General features: G+C 41.0%; 1 protein-coding gene across 6 annotated transcripts in view; it reads left to right on the plus strand.

Moving 5' to 3' along the window:
• ARFIP1 (ARF interacting protein 1) overlaps nucleotides 1-22,753 on the plus strand; it is a 359,169-nt gene that overhangs the window by 157,795 nt on the left and 178,621 nt on the right. For 3 of the 6 annotated variants that reach the window (XM_069242703.1, XM_069242723.1, XM_069242732.1), the window contains 2 exons: nucleotides 7,769-7,864; nucleotides 15,233-15,345. In XM_069242703.1, coding sequence (XP_069098804.1) covers nucleotides 7,769-7,864; nucleotides 15,233-15,345 — 209 coding nt within the window. The remainder of the gene's footprint in view (nucleotides 1-7,768; nucleotides 7,865-15,232; nucleotides 15,346-22,753) is intronic. The other 3 variants (XM_069242714.1, XM_069242741.1, XM_069242750.1) reach the window with 1 other exon arrangement.

Raw genomic sequence — 22,753 nt, forward strand, 5'->3', positions numbered from 1 at the left:
CCTCACCCTTCTTGGCTCCCCATCTCTCCTTACTCCTTGGTGCCGGTTATTGTTAGCATTTACTCCGTTGCTTACCCTCATGTCCTTTATTTCTTCTGTAGGTTTTGTTTTTCATTTTTCTTAAATGTATGTATTTAGTTTCTAATAGGGCCCTTCAGCTGAAATGTGGCATCAGGCCACCTTTTTCTGAAAAAACATTTTCACACTCTTATTATTTTAGTACTGTTATTACTGTTATTTTAATTTATTGGTCCAAGGGCGTCCACCATCTTGTAACAGTAAACTGAAAAAAAAAATAGTTCCCCTTGTCATTACCTATTTGCAGCATGCATGCATGGTAACACGTGTATGCCATCATGCTGGGGCTGGCGTAGCATTTGACACATACATGGACATGTGTGCATGTACATTTTTATTTTTATTTTTGATGAACAGCATTTCCCAAAAAAAATCTTAAAGCAGATAGGTTGACATTGAAAGCCAAAAGATCTCATCTGCCAATGTGTGCAATTTCTCCACTAGCTTTGTTTTGCAATTTCAGCCCAAATTTACTAGAGTGGATGAAAATTTTGTGGGCTCAAATGATACCACATAAGTTCACTGCTTCTCCTTATGCTATTGCATCCAGGGCCTGACGGACAAGACTTCCAAAAGAAAATGACCTTCAAACTTCTTTTATATTTAATTTTGCCTTTCTGTTTCAAGGGATCATAGGGCTCGTGTGTGTCCATCTTTCATCACCCTAGAAACAAACAACAGAAGAGATAAGAACTTCTCCCTTTTTTCTTTCCAGCAGTGCCATACACAATTATTTTAATAGAAAACTAGAGTAGTCTCAGTCACTTTTAGGCTCCTGTTAATATGATGTAGTCTCTCCCTGTTGGTACTGAACACAGCTCTTGTATGAATTCCCCTCTGCTGTAGCAACTCTACTGTCAAGCCAAGCAGCTTCTCCGCTTTTGATGTACTCCCCACATATTGGGTAGAGTTGAAGAGTCTTGCAGTTGACTTTTTCTCTGGGTGCTTCACAGTAACTCCTCTAGTCCTGGATGCCCACAGCTCCAGCAGTCTGACTTGGGCTCCTATTGTGTACCAGTATTTCATGTTTGCCAGTTTGGTTTGCGATTCATTGCATGTACACAAGTGAAAGGGACTGCATATCTGTCCGTATACTACAACTTGAGGATTCCAATCTGCTATTGAGACTTCTCCGTGATAGTCTTGTTCCCCTCGTGCCCACCATTTTCAGCAGGTTGTGTTACTGCTTAAAAAAGGAGTAGAGCCTTGAACGGTGCCAACTAGCCTGTCACCATCTGGAGACATGCTGAACTTATCCCTTCAGTATGTTGTATGTAGTTCTTGGGTTTCTGGAATCTTCTACAACATTGAGCATGCCCCTTGTAAATGGTTCTGTAGAGGCTATTCTGGTACGACACTGAGAATACTGTTCTTGAAAAGTCGTGTGTCTGAAAACTAAGAATTGTTTCAAAGTGAGGGCTAGGTGCCAAATTGAAATGCACGTTTGTGCTATACATTACATAATTTGGAAAACGTGACACCTGAAATGACGAATGTAGTCTACACCTGATAAATTTTGATCAGAGGTTCATACCAGCCTGCAAAGAAGTGCACAATGGCACCAACTGAACTGTGGGCTGCAGTTCTGAACATTTTAAAATGACGTGTACTTTTTATTCATTTATTTATTTACTATCTGACGTGAAGGAAAGCCACATTGATGTTAAATGACTGTGCAAAAAGGTGTAGGAGGAAAGTTCTTATTGTGGCGATTAACTTAAAGTAGTCGCAAAACTATGTTGCTCCCCCCCGCTGTGCTGGCACAAGTATTTTGTACCATACAGATTTTTTGGAAACAAATGTGTCATAGTATTTATCAAAATAATTCATTTTTTTAAGGATGTCTCCTTTCAGGAATGTATGTGAACATATAACACGCCACTGGGGTTCTTTCCTTATTTTACAGTCTCAAATACATCTGGAGAATCAAGGTAAAAAGGCGCTTTTCCTCCCCGCGCCCACCCTTCTCTGCCGTGGGCGAGTTGGAAGATGTCTGTAATTTGATGGATCATAATTGAGCCCCTTTTAATCACAAGGCTTGCGTAGTTGAAGAGCCTTCCAATATTGTATCAGCCTGACTACATTTTAATCATGTTTTCCTGTGATTTCAAGGTTTTAGATAACAGAGCGGAGGTGCTGCCATTCACAAAAAACAACTGGAGCTCCATTGCAGATTAATCATTTTGCGCGATCCTGTTTTCCTTTCATCGTAGGAGTTTTTTCTCCCTTATTTATAGTAGGTTATATTTAATATTGAAACGTAGATTGCAGACTGCGACCATTATTACTGCAAAGGGAATATATAATTGTAAACTCTGTCAAAAAACCTCTTTAAACCATTTTCAAAAACTCATTCTTAATTGAATGGCACTAATTTTATAAAGCATTGTCTTCTAGTTCGGTCTAAAGCATAATTTAGTTTACTACCATCCTGTCTTGTGCATCAGACTCCTACATTCACTGGTCTTTTTTTGTTTTTATTGCTCGCCAACAAATGTTATTGTGCAATCACGCTGTATTTTGGCTGTAATCAGGTTTCCGAGGCTCTTTCACATGTTATCTTGGCTGGTATTTTATGATGGATGGTCCTGTAAACATAGCCCACCTCGTTTAGTTAATCACTACACTGAGCCTCAGGGCAGAAGAGAGCTGATAATCTGCTGTCTGTGGAAATCAGTGTAATGGAAGCAAGAGATGAAGCCTCCCTCATCTATGAGAATTGTGGCGCTGGGAGAAAACTGAAATATAAAGGTTTGTGACTGCCATCTTGGTGGCAGATGTACCAGAGTCCCCTTTCTTAGAAATCCTGCTTGTAGATGTTTGCATCTGCTGTGTCTAACGTTGTAAGGGTCTCCTATGTAGTGTTGTGGACTCAAAAAGGGCAACCAATACCGTTCCTTCTTTATTATAAAATATCAGTAAAAAATATACCTTATGCAGTCTCTATAATCCAATTTTTCCTGTAGTAATTTCAACCAGAGTTTTTGTTCATCCAGTGGCCCACTAATTATGTCTTGACCAGGTCCCCTAAAATCCAGAAGAAAACACTGGTTTTAACAATTCGAAAGCGAACGTGGGTTTTGCCCATAAATCTCTGCATTTCCTGAATAATCTTTAGTAAGGTTTGCATTTCTATTTACAGTTGGACTTCATGAACATGATGGAATTCATTGTGAGCGAAGGTGTACAAACGGTGGCCTACCTTTTATAGCATTAAACCAGGCAAGAAATTTAAATGATCCGGTTACTTCGGGATTTCGCACTGAGATTACATTTCACAAATAATTGTATTATGCATAGGATGTTTCATGTTAATTCACGAATTACTGATGAGGTGTGGAGCATGGTTCAAAAGAAGTATGTATTCTCCTGAGTGAATCTCAATAATTTACTGTTTTCACTCTGTAGTCTAATTCTGTATGTATGAAGGCTCTGCTTTTAAGTTCTGACTTTGATCGTTTAGGTGATCCCTTTTATATATAGCAGTTAAAGTGTTACAAGTAGAACTGAAGCTAACTAAGACATAGGAACGTTTTCAGTCTTACTTCTGACCATGCCTTTATGGCTGTCCTTATCACTGACAATTCCTGCTTCATCCTGCAGGAAGGATTTAAGCATGGATCCCATGTGTGCGAATTGCACATCCTTCCTGCAGTCACAAAACCTGCTGAGATCTTATGGACGAACATACTATCTAGTTAGTTGCTTAATTCTGAGTCTAGAACCTAACCTTCATAATGTGTTTACTGGTTTTTACCTTAAGAGTACTGTAATAAATCACTTGCCCTGAGTATCCAGTGTGCAGGTTATCGTGATTCTACAGTGGTGTTTTTAATTCACAACAATATTGAACAATTCTTCTTGCCTCAGTAACACACCTTCTGTTAATAATAAACTTTTTGATTATTGATGTACTCAGTCCATGGTATAACGTCCCAATCAGGGTCTGTTTAGTGATTCATTCATCCTGTTGAGATTTATCTTTTTAGAGTAGTTTTTAGAGACATAGCATCCCCAAGCAAAACAGAAGGACTTAGTCAGGATTCTTTCTGTCGGGTCCTTAGCTTCTTGTGAACCAACAATAAAGCCCTGCTTATACATTTGCAGAGCCCTGGTGAAATCCCCCCACTTTACTTTAAACTGGCTTTTCATAAAGGTGTGTCCTCCCTTTTTAATGTCTCAGCCTTCAAGAGTGGTAGTGTAGTGTGGTCAGTTTTATGTATCCTTTGTGCGTTAGCTTTAGGCTTTAGGCCTTCGTGCACTTTGCCCTGGATGTGTTTTATTCCTTTGCTCGCAGCATAGAGCCTCTGTGCACTTTGCTCTAAATGCTTTTTATTCAGCTTCGTACTGTTATTTTTCAAATAGCCAGTTCTACGGTCTTGGTTTATTTTTTAGATCACACTGTTTAGCCTACTTCAGCACTGGAGTTTTCAATAACGCATTCTTGTTCACTCTGTGCTTCAGTCAAGGATACAGTCTGGTACATTGCCGATAGACGTGGTAGGAGTTTAGTCTTTGGCATTCTTGTGCAGGGACATTTTGTGATCACACTGACATGTTAGTTATAACAACACTTCCTTGTCCTAATAGAGGCAAGAGGGATATTCCGACCAGGGAACCACAACTAGACGCTGACTGCCTCGTTGCAGATGCTGAACCAGATCACAGGCCTTTGCTCAGGTATGAGGGTTGATGGCTTCCCAGGGAATCTAAAAGGCAAGTTAGAAGCTTAACATGCTGTGCTCAAAATAGAACTAACTGAGAGAGAGTAGAATTTATTAACACCATGATAGCGTTATTCTTATGTTTCACTCTCCTCGTGACTATTTCAATCCTACTGTGTTGTATGGTTCTGGTTATTGCGGCTCACGCCTTAATATCTAAAATACAGTTGTTTTATTAAAACAATCTATAAAACTCAAACTGCCTTTGTCATTTGTATATGAGATCATACTGTAAATGAGAGAGCTGGTTTGGATCTGAGTGACCACGACTTCCCTGAGAAGTTCCCAAGATGTCATGCGCTCGGCTGCCCAATCATCCCTTGCCCATGGGAGAAATGAGGCACTGCTAGTTAGCCGGAGCAAAACCGGATTTAGGGTGAAAGAGGTCCTTCTAAGTGGGTCAGACTCAGTCCCCCACAGCAGGAACGATCCTGCTACCTAACAATCCAGTAGTCTAATTTAGGATAATGAGAGCCCATGCGACAGTAGAGGCAGAAAAAGCACACTCAACAGTTGAGCAGGCCCTGTCTCAGAGAAGGAGGAAAATAGTGCCGTCCTGATGATTACTTTTTTGAGACTGGTGTGCTTCGATTGTATCATGGAACAGTTAAGTGTTCGCAATGTTCCTATTCGCAGGCGTTGACCCAAAGACTCAATTTTTCCTCCACTGCCCTACCCACTGGTACGCAAGAAGCCATCAGTGATGTTCTACAGCTAAGGTACTTTTAGTTACTTTCTGCCTGCAAGAAAAAACAACTTTTTTAAATAGTATTGTCAATGTTTGAAAATTGCATGTTTGCAATTGCAAAAATGTTTTTTTAAGTGGCCACTTGCCTACACTAGAAATATTGGCTTTGACATTGACTGTTCCCTCTGTGGTTGAGAGCAGGAGTAAAGTAATATTCTAGGATGGTGTCATTCTTCGTTTTCCTGCTAGGAACCTCTGTTCTTTATCCGTTTTCTTCATTTGTCTTAAATTGCCATGCTGCCAGCTGTCATTTGACATACTAAGTAGATAGGCTAAGGGCTCTCCAGCGTGATGGATCGTCACTCTTCAGGGCCATTAGTCAAGCATGAGTACCTGTTCATCCAACTCTTAGTTTGTTTTCACGCTTTAAAGAGGTGGGTTGGTAGTTAACATTGGATGCCCCACCTCCCCATGAGCTTTGGATTCTACCACAAAATCAGTGTCTCCAGGGTGGGACTAGGAACCCAAAGCAGCCATGACAAATTTTGGCAGACGAGCCCCTATAGGGTATACAGTGGGGGTTCCCTCCAATTCCCCCCCCCAAATCCCCAAGAAAAATAGAAAAAATGGCAAAAACTTGAATTCTGCAACTCATTTTTCATTATATAATCAATTGTATTTGTTTTTGACGCATATTAAATGATTACCTTACTGAGCACCAGGATATGGCAATCTTTATTTGGGCTTTTCAGTGATTCCCTGACCATCACCCTCTAACAGTACCTCTCGTCTCTCCCTAGCCTCTCTCTTTCATGTATTTCATTTGTTTTATAGCGTCTCTTACTAGTGTAGGGTGTTGGAGCACTTTACATCACACATACAGAGACAATGAATCATACGTGTGTAAATCAGTGTATAGAAAATGCTATATAAGACAAACAGGATTACAAGGTGTAGGATTCACATGACATCCATAACGGTAGGCATTTTTTAAGAGTGGTTGATGTGGGGAAGCATAAACTCAGGATTTAAAATGTAACAGAGGTGAATGTTGACTTTACTAATAACAATTTATTTCTACCCCCAAAAAATAAAGATAATCAAAGACTGGGGAAAAAAACATAACTTTCTAACCTGTACCCATGCAGTTTGCATGTAGCTTTTTGGTGGCAATTCATAGTTTACTGTGCCAGATTATGATTGTAATTTATCAACTGCACAGTAAGAAAAGGATCTCTGACAAAAGCAATATCCTACTGAGCTGTGCACATAAAATACTGTTCTGTAATTTGTATAGGACACGTTCTTTGCAGCAGGCATATTAACCCTCTGCACTGCCTTAGATCAGTCAAAACTGTTACTAGACAAAACGTCAATCTCTCACCAGCGGGTATGTTAATCGCCAGAGTTATCTTGGCACTTTTATTATTGCCTGAAAACTGTTGGCTATATAAGGAAATCTGCAGTGCTTTTAAAACTTCCGCGCTGCTTCAAGACCCGCACTCCAGCAACAAAAGTGACCTCCCCGGGAAACGCCCAATGCCCAGTACGGCCAGTCCGGCCTTGCACGCCTCAGTTCCTGGCCATATTCCCATGATCCGTACTCGCTTCACGTCAGGATTCTCAGAACTGCTGAAATACTCACTTTTACTTGAGTGAAGATGGATGCATCCTTCTTGCTTTTTCTCCAAGGAAATGCACCGGTGTCAAGTCTTGGTGATATGAGAAGGTGGGTACAGTTTCTACACTTCTGCCACACAGGGCCGTGGAGTTGCAGGTGGAAATAAACTAGCACTAGCGACACAAAGCTCGGAGGAAGGTGCTGAAACTTGCTGGGCCAAGTATTTTCAAGATGCCACCATCTTATTGCATTTTTGCTGCAACTATAAACTCTTTTGATGTGACTTGCTTGGTGGGGTGAAACTGTACACAAGGTGAAGGTCAGGCCGATTAAGTAAAATTGGTAAATCTGGCATAAGTTAAAATGTTAACAAGAAAGAACAACATAATTGAAATGTGGAAAAGTGTGTATGTTCTTTTACCATTGGATCACATTTTATTTTGTTTAAGTAGCTTAGGTTTAGTGTAATACAATTTTTATTTCAACGTGTTTTCTTTCCTCAAACAACGCCTAATGTGGCAACGGAAAGGCTGAAGTGAGGAATTGTGTGGCTATCCAGGCAGAAGGATTGGCTGAGTTGTTTCTTTGCGACCAGGAAATTCAATTGAATGTAGAAAGATGTGTTTGGTTCTAAAACTGACTGTGTACCCTTTTCAGGTCCCTCCTCGCCGCCCGTCTCGCCTGTCATATCTCCCAGCAGTGCAGCAGCTAGCAGACTGGCAGGACAAGGACATGATAGTATTGTTCCCCAAGGTATTTCCAGCCACGACTGGATAACGCCCCAGCACCTGCTGATGCTGCACTAACTCTGCAATGCCTCTCTCTTATTGGTTTGTGGGTATTCTTAATTAACAGGCTGCCTATCGCGTAATCCTCTCTGCTTGTTGCACACCTCTGATACAGTCATCCGTAATCACTTTAATAATTTGAATGCTCTCTTTCCCTTCCTATTTAAATCTTCCTAATCTGTGTGTGCACGCACAATAAAAGCGGATAATTTTCTCCATGCGCCTTATCTACATTTAATCAAAGTAGGCCTGACTGTTGTCTTTGTTTGCTTTTAAAACCAATTTCCGGTAAAAAGTAAATCCTGTGTTTATGGGCCTGGAAGACAGGTGTTTAATTCTCAAAAACGTACATGTATTAAGAACATTTGGAAACAAGGTGTACCAATACCACATACTTGTAACCAGTGCTCGTTTTTTTACGAGCTTGTTTACTTGTGAATGCGCGAAAAGAGATTAAGTGGTAAAAGAGCTGCTAATTCGCAGTCAGAAGCACTACATAGGTTTTCAACACAGCATGAAGTTAATCAGTTACTAGAAATCCTTGAAATGCTACTGACAGCTTTTCAGTTTATTAGGTTTTGCCTACTTTAGACCCTGCCCAGTGCTTACTTTTACTTGGCTTTGCTTCTTATTCGACGACGTGCTTTACTTTTTTTGTGGTTTTCCCTCCCCTGGATTATAACCTTTTTTGAGTGATCTTTGTGATTTTGATTGCCCAACAAAGTCTTTCATTGCTCATTGTTCACTTTTAGGGAACAACGTTTTTCTTTTTGATTATGCACTCCCAAGAGTGCGTGTGTTTTCAGTTCTCACACTCGCATGCTTCACCCCCGTTGAACCCACCTCCGTGTGGTACTCTCTTCTCTGCTTCTCACCACACCCTTCCCAGGCACAGTGTTGAACTCCTCCCTGTGGCCTTCTCCCCTAACCCTCTGTGTTGCTGTCTCCCTCTTCCTTCTCCTCGTACTCCTTGTTGTTCTCTCCCTTGTATGCTGTTTCCCCCCCCCCTCCTTAATTTTTTTTTATTTCTCCCCCACACTCCACCCCCAACCGGTTCTCTGTTGCCCCACACATTTTTAAAAAAGTTTTATTTATTTTAGAGGGCCAGGCAGCAAATTGCTGCCAACCCCAGCCTTAAAAACCTCACTGTAGTGATATTCCAGTTTAATTTTTCTTGTTGTTCACAAAGTTATTACGGTTTGGTATATATAAAAAATAATTGCATCATCATCATTTTGTAGGCACACACACATGCGTGCGCATGTCGTAGTATGCATGCACTTTGCTACAAAATTACGCATATGCCAGTCTGTCAAGTCATTTAGCATCTTTCTTCTTAATTTTTTTTTTTTTTTTTTTAAAGTCTTTTGGATGTGCTCTGCAGCAAATGTAGCCAGTGCCTCACAGTATTGCAAAAATGTATTGGCAAAACTAATATGTCCCAAAGGCCAAAACTGTTGACTTTTTCAATGCTGGTTTCACTTGGCATCTGTCATCACAATTTAAATTTAAAGCATATGTTTCTGCTGTTGAATGGTGTTTGATCAGTTGGTCTACTGCATCTTTTTATTCCCTCTTTAGACTTAAGAGTAGCACAAGATTTCTTCGCCATTTTTCATATGCATGGTCTTTTCAAAACAAGAAGCTAGTAGACAATTTAAATGATACCTAGCTATTATGGCACTGTCAACTATTTCTGTGTCTGCTTTCTCTCTGTGTTGGGCAAGCTCTTCCTTTTGGTGAATGGAGACGAGGAATTCTTGGTGGTAATATTGCTGTGGTAAAAATGGACATCAGACCCATTCTTTTTAGATTTTTAGATGTTTCCCGTCCGTCTTGAAAATTCTTCCAACCTATTAAGGGTACTGTACCATTTTGTAGCAGGCCGGCCCGTCTTCGTAGTTTACTTAAAAGATGATAATTATTGTGTTTGAAATATAAAATATAACCTTAGTTCCAAAAAGAAAAGACCTAGAAATAACAGGTGTCCATTGCTACCACACTCTCTTAATTATTCTCATTATAATTCAATCAGAGTCCTCACTAACATTGAGTTATTTAATGTGCTCTGCTTTGCTTTTGCTAATATTTCTAAATTATGCAAAATGGCATTCTCTTGATGTATATTCAACAATGCATGTTTCTCGCCTTTTAATGGACACACATGGAATAACAGAGTTTAAAGATGTTGATTTCTAAAAAAACAAATATGTTTATTAATTTAAATACATAGAAATTTAAGGTTTTTACGAAATCCTGAATGTTGTCTTCCTATTTGCCTGTTTTTCACAATTCTATGGACTAAAAACAAAATGTCTACACAATGCTGTAACATTTTCCTAGGAGTCGTGGAAATATTTAAAATAATGTTTTAGAGGATAAACAAATGATCTCTCAGTCCATAGACTTAAAATATTTTCACGCTTTTGTATACCTTTATGCCACAACAATCATAAATATATCTTTTGTTTGAACACCAATTAGGAATTATTGGGATTGGGACATCAGGAAAGTGATATTTGATTTCTCTGGCATTGGATCTTTGATAAGTCAGTTACATGACATATTTCCCACAAATGAGTTAAGAATCCCACATTGGTTTATGCAGTGTGACTCAAATCCACGTCTAGGGCAGAGTGACAGCTAGTCTTTGTGCATACTTTTTGGATAGTAAAGCACACAATGTTCATGGAGGAATCGTTTGCATACAAATATTTCAACAATATTAAATACTGTTAATGTTGTATTTAACCATAAATCAAATTCCATAAATGAATAAATCTTAAAGCAACGTGTAATTCATTTCTGGAAAAATGACAAACTTTTATGTATTTACTAATAATATATTCATCATTACAGCAAAGCAACCAAGAGAGTATTTGGTGTTTTTAATACAAACGCACTGGTGACCCCTCTAGTCCCCAATCCCTTTACACTCAAGGGAGAAATATATATAATCGTCCACCAGTGCTCCTCAAACAGACAAAGTGAACTAACTAATGCCCAAATCTAATTCCAGAAATAAAGCTACACAGCATATTAATACTTGCTTCAACATCAACTTAATAGAAAAGAACTTCTTATTCCTTTTCATCCGGCACATCCAACTAAACAAAAAACATACAAGGTCAAAAGTAAAATAATATCAGATCTACAGTTACAGAACTCCTACAGGACCATGCTTACCGCTAATTAGTTACTCCAGTATAAAGAAAGGATAATGTAATCTACATGAAGACCAAATAAACGCCAATCCATTAACCAGATTCCCACAAACACACTCAACTTCAGGTCGCTATGGAACATAAATCCATTAGACACAAATATTACTTACTTCACCACAGATATGTAAACTCCCACCGGGCTCGAATCAATCATAATCAGGCGTGCAAACAAACAGTCCCTTTTAACCAAACGCCTGCAGGGCATAGCCCCTTAGAAATCACCTGACCTCAACACAACTGCAGTGGCCATCTTGTAACAGAATATCTTTCATCAAACCTATTGAATTCCTGATCGTTCCTAACATTCCGTGCAGAAAATGGGCAACAGTATGATGCATTTACACATCAAAGTGAATGCAGATCTAATTAAACACAGGTATACAAACATAACTACCTCTGCGATCAAATATTCCCTCTTAACCAAACACTTGGAAGGCCTTACCCCTTAAAAATTACATGACCAGTCCACAAAACTGCGGCGATCATCTTGGAACCGAGTATCTTTCATCAGATCTAATAAGGATAGACCATTTAAAAAAAATCCTAATCGATCCAAAAGATTCCATACAATAAATGGCCAACAATATGATACACAAATCAAACCTGTATCAGCCAGAGGCATCTCAAACATCAAAGTAAATGTGGATCATATTACAAACAGTAATGCAGTCATAGCTACCTCAGTGGTCAAATAGTCCAAGTCCTAACACTGAGACCTTTGAATGGGGCCCCATGAAAGATCACAACCCTGGAGCGCATAAATACTGGATTTCATTTAAAGAAAGCAGACTACCAGTAAGTAAAGCCAGAGGCACTACACTCAATCTATGCCACCCTCATAACCACACAGCCAAAAGATGTCAACCAAGGAAGAAGAAGAATTGTAGCACATCCCTACAATCCTACACCATCAAGGTCCCAGGCATACACTACATTCCACCTGTTGATTTAATCCTTCCTTCACAGTATTGGCCATCAAAATCCATCTATTTTCGTGCATTGTACGCAGGCGATCCACATCATGTCTTTGTTTAGGGCCTTTCACAACTTCTAACACAAACCATTTCATTGGATTTGGTGCATGAGACATTTTCAAATAGTGTTTAACAAGGGGAGCATTCTGTACTTTGCTATGAATGCGCAACTGATGTTGCGTAATACGTTTCCTAACTGTGGGCAATATTGGGTTACCCGGTTTCTTTGTAACAATACTTTCCAGATAGCCACAACACAGATGGGGCTGGTTGTGACACAAGAGGCATCCTCATCCATCTTTATACTGCTAGTCTTCCTTGGCTGGGAGAGGTAATTCACATCTTAGATGTCAGTAGGTTGTGACCTGCCCTCAACCAAAGGGTGATTTGCCCCTTATCGATATATGGAGCCAGGGCTGGGTTGAAAGGTGTTGTGTTACACTTGAAAGGGATCCTTTGAAGTCAACCCTTACATCAAAGACATTTTTGATTGTAAGTACAGTGGCTTTGACCCCATGTTTTTAGTGCACTTTTGGAACTGGGACTGAAACTCTGTCAAAAGGACTGATGCGCTGCACAAAGGACTCATCTGGACTGTTTTTCTGCTGTTGCACTGCTACCTATCTGCTGGGTGGTATAAAGGACTCACTTGCTTGATTTTCTGTATGTTGCCCTGCTGCCAGCTGCTCCCTAACTCTGTTCTGTCAAGGCACCGTTACCCAGAATCCTTTGCAAACCTCAAAATTTGGCCCAAAAAAACAAATCACTTTTTCCTCACATTTCGGTGACAGAAAGTTCTGGAATCTGAGAGGATCCACAAATTTCCTTCCACCCAGCATTCCCCCAAGTTGCCAGATAAAAAATGGTAACTCACTTGTGTGGGTAGGCCTAGTGCCCGTGGAAGAAATGCCCCAAAACACTATGTGGACACATCAGAATATCAAATACAAAACGACCTATTTTTGCAGGGGTGGACCTGCGTTTTTGGTCCTGGGCTCAGCAGCCATATAGGGAAACCTACCAAACCCAAATATCTTTGAAAACTTGACACCCAAGGGAGTCCCGGGAGGTGTGACTTGCATGGATACCCCAGTGTTTTCTTACCCAGAATCCTCAGCAAACCTCAAATGTAGCTAAATAAAATCACATTGTCCCACATTTCTATGTGGAATCACAGCACAGGCATAAATTTCTTACACCCAACCAAAATTACACCTCACTTGTGTAGGTGGGCCAAGTGCCCTTGACAGGGAAGAGCCAAAAACATGTTGAAAATGAGGGGGAACCAAAACGGGACCAAAAGAGCAGTTTGAAATTTTTTTATCGGTATAGATGCGACAATGCTGGGTGGTAGGAATTTTGTAGATTACTGCAGATTCCGAAAGGTTCCATCACAAAAATGTGTGATTTCCAGCAAAGTTGAAGGTTTGCAGGGCATAGTGGGTAAGAAAATGATGCAGGGTGCATGTGATGCACACCACCCTGGACTCATCCAGATGTTTAGTTTTCAAATGTGTCTAAGTCTCATAGATTTTTCTACATGGCAGCGTCCCAAAGTCCAAAAAGTGCAGCCCTCACCATTCCAGTGTGGCACGATTTTGAGAGTTTAGCCAAGGTCTCATGGCCCAAATTCAAAACCAAAACCCCAAATAATTAAATGTCCTCTTGCTTCCTGCAGAATAAGATGTTTTAGTGTGCAGGGGAGAGCTGAAAGACTGTTAACCCCTTCAGTTGGGGATGGGGCATAACTATGCCCATACTGGTTGGTAGCCACCACCCCAGTATTTTTTTGTTTTTGTTTTATTCCCTGGCATCTAGTAGGCTTTCTGAGCCCCTCCCCCCCTCAACCTCACCCCAGGATCGGGGGTAATTGTCCCTTCGGCCCATCTGTGTGCAAAACAACTTTGTCCCAATTTATTTGGGGTGGGTGTATGGCCATACCACCACCCTCTGTTCTTAAAAAAAAAAAATCTTGTTTGGTGGGCTTTCTGCCCCCCCGGAGGGGGTGGGGGGGGCGCAGATGAGCCTTACACAAATAGGATGATCTGGCCCCTAGGGGGAGCGACCCTTGCCTAAGGGGTTGCTCCCCTTGCGTGAAATTGGCGCAACAAAAAAAAATCCCTGGTGTCTAGTGGCTTCTGCCCATTGGCCTAAGACAAATAGGCTGATCTTCCCCCAAGGTGGGCAGAAATGGCCTTAAAACAATTTGCCTCCTCCCCCTCCAGGGGAGCGACCCTTGCCGAAGGGGCCGCTCCATTTCTTTGTTTACACAAAGCAAACAAAATCCCTAGTGTCTGGTGGGCATTCCTGCAGCACGGTCGCTATGTCTTTCCTTCCCTTTTCATGCCTCCCTGACACCTTCTGCCCCCGTACGAAGGAGAAACTAATCTTTCTCCTCGGATCATGCTGGAAGCATGCTTTCAGCGCGATGGGAGGCGACCTCAGATGTCACTGGAGATGCGGGGTGGGGGTTGGGGTGGAAGGGGAAGCGGTTTCCCTTCCATCCCTTCCCTGGAGGAGGAGGGGGAATGGAAGGGAGGCCCTCAAGGGAAGCGTTTGCGCTTCTCCAAAGGGCCTGGTGCAGGACGTAACCATTACGTCCAAGGCACCCGAGGGGTTAAAATTTGTAACTGCTAAAGTAGTTTGGTCCTGTCATGGAATGACAGCAGTTATTAATTTTTGTTAGGATATGGTCTCAGTACTTACAGGTCCGGAGGCATCACAGATGTATAACATTAACATACCCACCTTTCATATGTTAAAAAAAATTAGGTAACATTTAATTTATACCAGGCAAGTTATACCAAGTAGAAAATGGTTTATAGGTTTAAAGGATAGACCTTTCATGTTCATATTGCTGCACATGCTCTCGTCATTAGATTATCTTTCATACAGATCTTAAAACCAATATCACTTCAGCCATGAAATAGCATAGCCAGGGAGCCTGATTTACTAGCAGGTCAGCCGTTCTCTTACATGGTAGTATTTTCTTCTTTGCTTACTAAGCTATTTTGTTCTCCATTTCATCACTATCTTTCTGTGACAAATATTGTTTTCCTAGTCAAAAAAGTCTCCAGGTGGTTCATTTTTTACTTTCTTTTTAATTGTAAAGTGAAATTTCTTGTTTTACTTCAGATGGACTACGGGCATCTCGAAGAAGTGGGCCAGTTGTTTTGGCAGAGGATCCAAAGAACCCAGCAATGGAGAAACTAGAACTCGTAAGAAGATGGAGCTTGAACACATATAAGGTTTGCACGTTTCCTCGTGTTGAGTCTTTGTGTCTTTCTCTGGTATCTGAGGTATTGCATAATTTAGACAAGTCACTAACTTAATGTATAACAGTGGAGTACTTGTTTTCATGTTTCATATCAGTAGATACAGCCTATTTCTTTCGAAGGTACCTTGTTTACTGTTTCGCTTGCTACCAAGCTAGTAAGCGTTTGTGATATTTTGCCAATATTTGTTTTTTCTTTGTCATATTCCCACTGATCAGTGGTTTCAACATTTACTGAATGCATTATGACTGTCAAACGGCATATATAACAGCGATTATATTGTTAATGTGTATGTTAATCTAGACGATGTTGGGTCAGTATATAAACTTTCTGTTCCTGCGATCACCATTTTGGCCAAAATTATCATAGGAGAAAGAAACCCGGTAAAGTTTGGAGAAATTGACTTACAGTCAGATAATAATTTTTTGACATTGTGCTTCTTTCTCGCCATTTTGTAATAATCATGTGTATGTGTCTGCAGCCCTGGTACTGAGGTAGACTGCCTTGCATACCCACCACATTAGACCCGACTTCTGTCTGTTCTTTCCAGTGGCATAATGCCATCCCCGCAACATCCTAGGTACACATCACCACTTAGCACTGCTACCACTGCTGGAACTGGGACCTGTCCTCGGTCTTTCATATTCCGTCATTGAACATCAGCTGACATGAGTTTCAGAAATGTTTTACGGGACTGAATCAGTATTGATGATAAATACATGTTAAGGGCTATAATCCCCCTCCCCATCCTAAATAAATACATATAAATGTCATTTACTTGACTCCTCAATACTGATGAACTCTTTTGTGACCTTTTAGGACAGAGGGAATTTAGAAATCAAGTCAGGGTACCTTATGGAGTCTGAAAAGGCGCAAATGACTTAGGAGATCGTGTTTTGTGCTCTAGTGTGCACTTTAAAGGAAAATGCACTTTCTCCTTCTCCAGGGCATCTATCATATTTAATTATTTGTGTGGATTTTAAATAGCACTAGCATGTCAGTTTAGGTGACCTCGGAGCACGAACAGACTGTGTAAACCTACACCACTACAAAAGGCAATAGCAGCATATAAAAATACATGTCTGCTAACACACAGCAAGCATCAGACAGAGAAAGCAGGGGAGCTATCTCATGTTTCTAGTGCTAACCCGTTGCCGCTAGGCTCCCTCCCCTTTTTTGGGCTGTTTTGGGGTAGTTGGCGCTTACAACTCCATAACCTTTTTTTTGTAGATAAGGTATCCAGCCTGATTTACATACTTTTTTCCAACATCTGTGGGAATTCTATAAATTCCCAGGATTTGTGAATGCCCCTTGACGAGACCGAGAAAATAGGCAAAACTTAGAACAGTTTTGAGTTTTTTTTTTAAATAGTGCTTATGATAAGTGTCTGGATTCTACCGCAATCGCATCCACAAACGGTTTACTGTACTAAGTCACCATCTGCCCAGCTTTCAGGAGCATGTAGAGCTGAATCAAAAAAACTGATTTTGCACCACCATTTTGCCATTTTTCTAAGAGGTGGCCTATTTTCCCTATTTTTTTGTGCTCTCAACATACTTCCAGTTTGTGGTGGAAACCAGTGTGAACACCATCGTTGATTCAGAAAAGCTGTGCATTTCTGAACACTAGAGAAAATTCTGAATTCAGCAAGGGGTCATATGTGTAGATCTCTCAAGGTTTTCTCAAGGAAAATAACTGTTGAAATAAAGAAATATTGAAAATTAGTAGGAAAAGAACAGGCATTTGTGACAGCATTTTCATTCTAACTTTTTGTCAAGATGACAGATTGACAAAGGCAGTATACCAATACGTCTACTAGACCCATCTGGTTGCTGGGAGATACATGGTTTATAGGTCCTCAACAAGAGCCCAAGGTACCCAGAGCAAACAACTGAGCTGCACCCATCAATCAGTTTTCTTTTGAGTCCTGAGTATAGACCAATGCTTATAGCGAAATAGGCAGAGTGAAAAAATGTGTATCAAGAAAACGTATGGATTTCTGAAATGGGCACAAGATATAGAGTTTACGAGCAGTGTTTTTTCTACATTTCTGAATTTGTGGGTACATGTAGCGAAGGATTTAGAGGATGTTTTTCAAAATGTAATTTTTCTTTTACACTGGCTTACATTTGAAACTAGACACCTAGAGATACCTAGGGTGTACTGACTTGTATGGCTTTTTACACATTTTGTTACCAAGAATGATTTGCAAACCTCAAACTTTGACTAAAAAAACACATTCGCCTCAAATTTCTGTGATGGGAAGTTTTAGAATCCGCAGGGGACCACAAACTTCCTTCCATCCGGCTTTCCTCCAAGTCTCGGGATAAAAATGGTAGCTCACTTGTGTGGGTAGACCTAGTGCCTGTGACAGGAAACAGCCTAAAATGCAACATGGACACAGTGCATTTTTCCACTAAAAACTGACCCTCTTTTTCCAATGTGGGTAGCTCTAGATTTTGGAACCAGCTCACCTGGTACCTAGGGAAACATTAACTACACAAAAGGATGATGGATGGAGTGCTGAAACTTTTCAAACACTCACCCCCAGTCACAGATCTGGGTTAAATCCTTTGTTCTTTTGCTCACCATGCCATTCCAGTTTGGACCCTGATGTAAATCACTCTTGACTCTGTTCCCCATGTCAACAGTCCAGCCTGAACTGCCAGGCCAGGTCCTTCCTGGAGCAGAAACAAGCATCCTGTGACCCGTTGCAGGGAATCACCCCTCATCAGCCAGGATAGCTTGAATCCAGTGGCACAGTGAGCAAGAGGCCCATTTCTCAGCATACCCTGGCAACTTAAGGCGTCTTTAGCAACACAGAATGATGGGTTTAACCCAGATCTGTGACTGGGGGTGAGTGTTTGAAAAGTTTCAGCACTCCGTCCATCACCTTTTTGTGTTGCTAAAATCACCCACGAGAGGCACACCACCCTGCACTTACCTGGGTGTCTCCTTTAGGAAATAACTAGAGTTGGTAGATTTTCCCTAGAGACAATCTACACCCTGGCAGAGAAAGACATAAGACAAAAATTACTGCATAACCATCAACTTCTCAAGTACACACACATGCTGGTTGGATTTGGTACAAGGGTGAGTGAATGTTTGAATGTAAAATTTTATTAATAAGAGAATTCACAAAAATTAAATACACTGTTAATAATTGAAAGGTCAAAAAACTGAACCAGTGACTCACAACTCATGAGCTGCAAAGCCGCAAAAAGACACCAACCGATTTACGGGCCATTCACACACCTTTAATACGTAACATGTATGGCAAGACCATTAACATCGCCAGCTGAGGGCCCAGCTCTCTACTACACTCACATCAACAGATCGCGCCATTCATGGGTCCATCACTTTCATACGCCCACATGCCTGACACAGCAATCACACCGGCTGTGTGGAATGGCGTTTGGCTAGCAGTGTGTGTAGTGACCAGCAGCAGGTCATTACTCTCATGCCGGCAGGCAAATGCCAGCTCACACACACAGCCAACCAAGTGCCAGCTCACACACACTGGCATCCAAGGGCTATAAAGCACACACCGACATCCAAGGGCCAGTTCACGCACACCGCCATCACATTTGTTTTTTAACAAAAAAAAAAACACAAACCAGTTGGAAGTAAATACAAAACTTCAACTTCAAACACAATAGGTTTAACTAAATACACACTAATTCCAACCATGAAATCTGAACAAAAAATATAGAACAATACAGGCCAGTCAGTTCACTTTTACGCTCATGGTTGCTCCGAATAGTTCTGTTGTGTGTAGTTCAATTTAAAACATGGGCAGTCACAGCCCAGGTTTGGAAGGACACTCAGGGCAGTGCATAGAACTCTCCTTCCGCACGCCTCTTTGGATACAGAATCTACATCTCCTATAGGGATTGTTTTTTTGGGTGTGGGAGGAATGTAATCAGGAAAGTGGCGATCTTTCAATGTAGCCACATCCACTCTAAGAACACTTGCCCATTCTACTACAGCAAGGCTGCCTATCACAGACCACTGAAACTGAACAAATGCCATGTTTGTCTCCGGAGAACAATCTTTGAATGCAACAAAAGCATTGGATGTTGCTAGATTAACCACATGGATAGCCAACTTCTTATACAAAATGTAAGCCTTACTAACAGCAGTGTAAGGTGCCAACCTCTGATCAACATCTACACCATCCATGTGCTTATTGTAGTCTAAAATGCACACAGGTTTGCACATTTCAGCAGCCTGACCCCAAACAGTCACAGGTGAAGTACTTTCATCATGGGTGGTAGTTCAACATGGAGGCATCTCTCCTGGCTGCAAATTTCACAGCTAGAATTTCATCACTACGCAAGGCACTGCACTGTCCCTTCTCAAGTGATTTACGAACAAGCTTTTTTTTAACCTTTACGGTTAGAGTGGACTGTGTCCAATTTGAACAATTCGCTGAACAATTGTACACAAGAGTAGAAGTTATCTACACATAAATATTGCCCTTTGTTAAAGAAAATCCTCTCCCAAGTTCCCATGCAATTTTCTCATTAATTCAGAAGGTGAACGGGCAACCACAGGGGTCAATAGTGGAATCCCTACCCTGAAATTATGCACATATCCAGTGCTACCCCCAGACAGCATACACATTTTTTTTTTTGTTTCCATAAAGTGCCCTGTTGCTAGGAATGTACTGCCTAAAAACCAAACAGCCCTTGAATGGTACCCAACACTCATCCACAGCTATTTCTTTCCCTGGAACATAGATCTCTGAATATCGATCTACAAAGTGATCAAGGACAGGGCACATCTTAAAAAGATGGTCACAATTGGGGTGATCTTGTGGCAACGCTTAAGCATGATCAACAATATGCAGCATCCAAAGCAGAAGCAAATACTGATCACGACTCAAGGTTACAAGAAATATATCCGTTGCCATCAAGGGACATGTAGACTAATGTGAATACAGCAACAACTTCCTTATCAAGCCCACCAACAAAGTTATACCCAAGAACTTCTTCAACTCATCCAGATTTGTGGGAGCCCACCAGGTAGCTCTAGAGCCCTCAAAAACAATTCAGCATACAAATTAGTCTGGTCAACAATCTCTTGCAAAAATACATCTTCCATAAACAACTTCACTATTCACTGCGCACTCTGCATCACCACTAAAGGCAGGCAACGCCGGCTGCACCATGTTAAGGGCAACCCAGAATTCAGCTCTTCCAATGGGAAACCTTTCAGCTCTGGGCTGCAATCCAGATGCCTCTTGCTGCACTTTCGGCACATCAGTGTTCTCCTCTAAAAGAGTCACTTCCTCCACACTGAGACTTGCTGAAAAAAGCGGTTTGCCACACTTGGCTATATGGCTGGTCGTGCACTAATCCATGTGACCGGGTCAGTCCCAAGGCGGTAACAAAACAGCCTCAAGGTGGGACAAATGAAAAGAATTTACCTACAAAATCAAAAGAATTTTGAAAGGCAGGCCAAGGAGCAAATGGGAGTGATGAGCGCGAGATGGACGTGGTGCAAACCCACGGATATAGATTACAGCATGTTGAGAGACAGCGCATGCGCTGCATAGACTCGACCAAAACATGGAATTAAAGCAGAAATTGTTCCACCAATCCTGGCACTCTAGTCGAAAACCTTTTAGGTGGGTTCACACATGTACAAGAACAAAATGACATCATTCATAGAAAAGAAGGTCAATGGCAGTAAAGAGCTGAGTTGTGCTACGGATCATTATGAGTAAAATGTTAATGGCAATGGCACGTGGGCAGAACAGTGAATGATAATTTTTACTAAAAGACCACATATTGTCATAAGGTTTTTTTACACATAAAGGGGGCTGGCTAATAAATAAGACCGAGTCTAGGCCAGACCTAAAAAATAACCAGAAGCAGGATCTAGCTGAAGGTAGAACATTCTGATCAGTGTCTTATTTGTAGAATTGAAAAAATAAGGATAGGTAGAATGCTTGTACTAACCTTAAAACCATATGCCATGGGCCACATGCATCCAGCGGCCACTGCATTGGGCATTATACGCTTCCCTGAATAGTGGGCATGCAAGCCTAGCTCATAGCCGCACCCTGGCACAAGCGGGCTCTGCGTCCTGCAAGGTGGGCCAATCCAAACACCTGACAGGATCAAGGAAAAGCTGGTTCCTCACTGTGCTGGCTACAGGGCACAGATGCCAGTCCCTGACACAAGGAAAGACCTGCAAGACTGCACAACATGGAGCAATGTGCTGGGTTTGGGTCAAGTAATCCCCAAGTGTTTTTGCTGTATGTGGGTGTGCCAACTCTCCAGGAGAAGAAAGGCTGTGTCGTTCTAAAAAGGGCCAGTCTCCTTTATATGACCGGTAATTAATGCAAATTCTACTAGTTTAAGATTTATTTTTGGGTTTGTGGCTTAATTTTTGTGTTTTTTTTTTTTACCTGCATTTGAAAGATTTAAAAATGAAGATAAAATGTGTACATGGAAAAGCCATTTTTATAAGATAGTGCATGTCAGTATGAATTGTTTATTTAGTTCTCAACATGAAGGGGTGTCAGTCCACAAAGCCATTCCGAAAGCCCAGGGTTCCCACACTGTACTTAAAAAAGATAATAAAATACAAATGTAGACTTTTTTTTTTTTAACTGGAAACACCAGTTGCTATGATAATGACTAACCAAAAGTCAGGAGAAAGCCACAGCGTCGCTTACAACTTAGTCAGATAAACACCTGTGCTAAGAAAATGACATTGGGCTTGCCCTTGCCAGGCTTTTGTAAACAGCAAAAATAAATATAAACACAGACACAAGTATACATACATAAAGGATTTTTGGGTCAGTCCTCGATGTCCCATTCTCCCTCCACCTACTACCGCATGCAGCAAGGGGTCAGCCCTATCCTGCCATTGGTTCCCTTGCTCTATAACTGACAGTCTTTTATCCTAATCGCATGAATCTACCTAAAAGAAGTGAACTTCATTGCAACCATTGCCGGGCCAATATTTGACTCTCTCAATACATTTTTCTTTTAATTATTTATCTTATTTTTGTTTAAAGTCCAAGCATTTCTGCTTTTTGAATTTTGTATCATGATGCAGCTTAGTGGGTCTCGCAAGTCAGAACTCACAATGGGTAAAAAAAAAACTTAAGGCCCATAACATTTGGCTGAAAAACAAGGACTGGCTGAAAGTCACCTCAGTGGCGCAGTGGTGTGTGACTTTATAGATTTTACTCCTAAACAAATTGTTATTGTTTAATAAGTGATATTCTGCCTTTTTGGGCTGACGAGTGACATACTGTTAAATAGATACTAAGCAAAAATAAAGACGGCAGAAGACGAGATCTTAACTTTCCTGTCAGCTCTTCGCCGCGCCAGACTAGTACAGCTGGTAGAAATGCTACAGT

Source organism: Pleurodeles waltl, chromosome 1_2 (genome assembly GCF_031143425.1).
Source record: "Pleurodeles waltl isolate 20211129_DDA chromosome 1_2, aPleWal1.hap1.20221129, whole genome shotgun sequence".
NCBI classification, from domain to species: Eukaryota; Metazoa; Chordata; class Amphibia; order Caudata; family Salamandridae; genus Pleurodeles; species Pleurodeles waltl.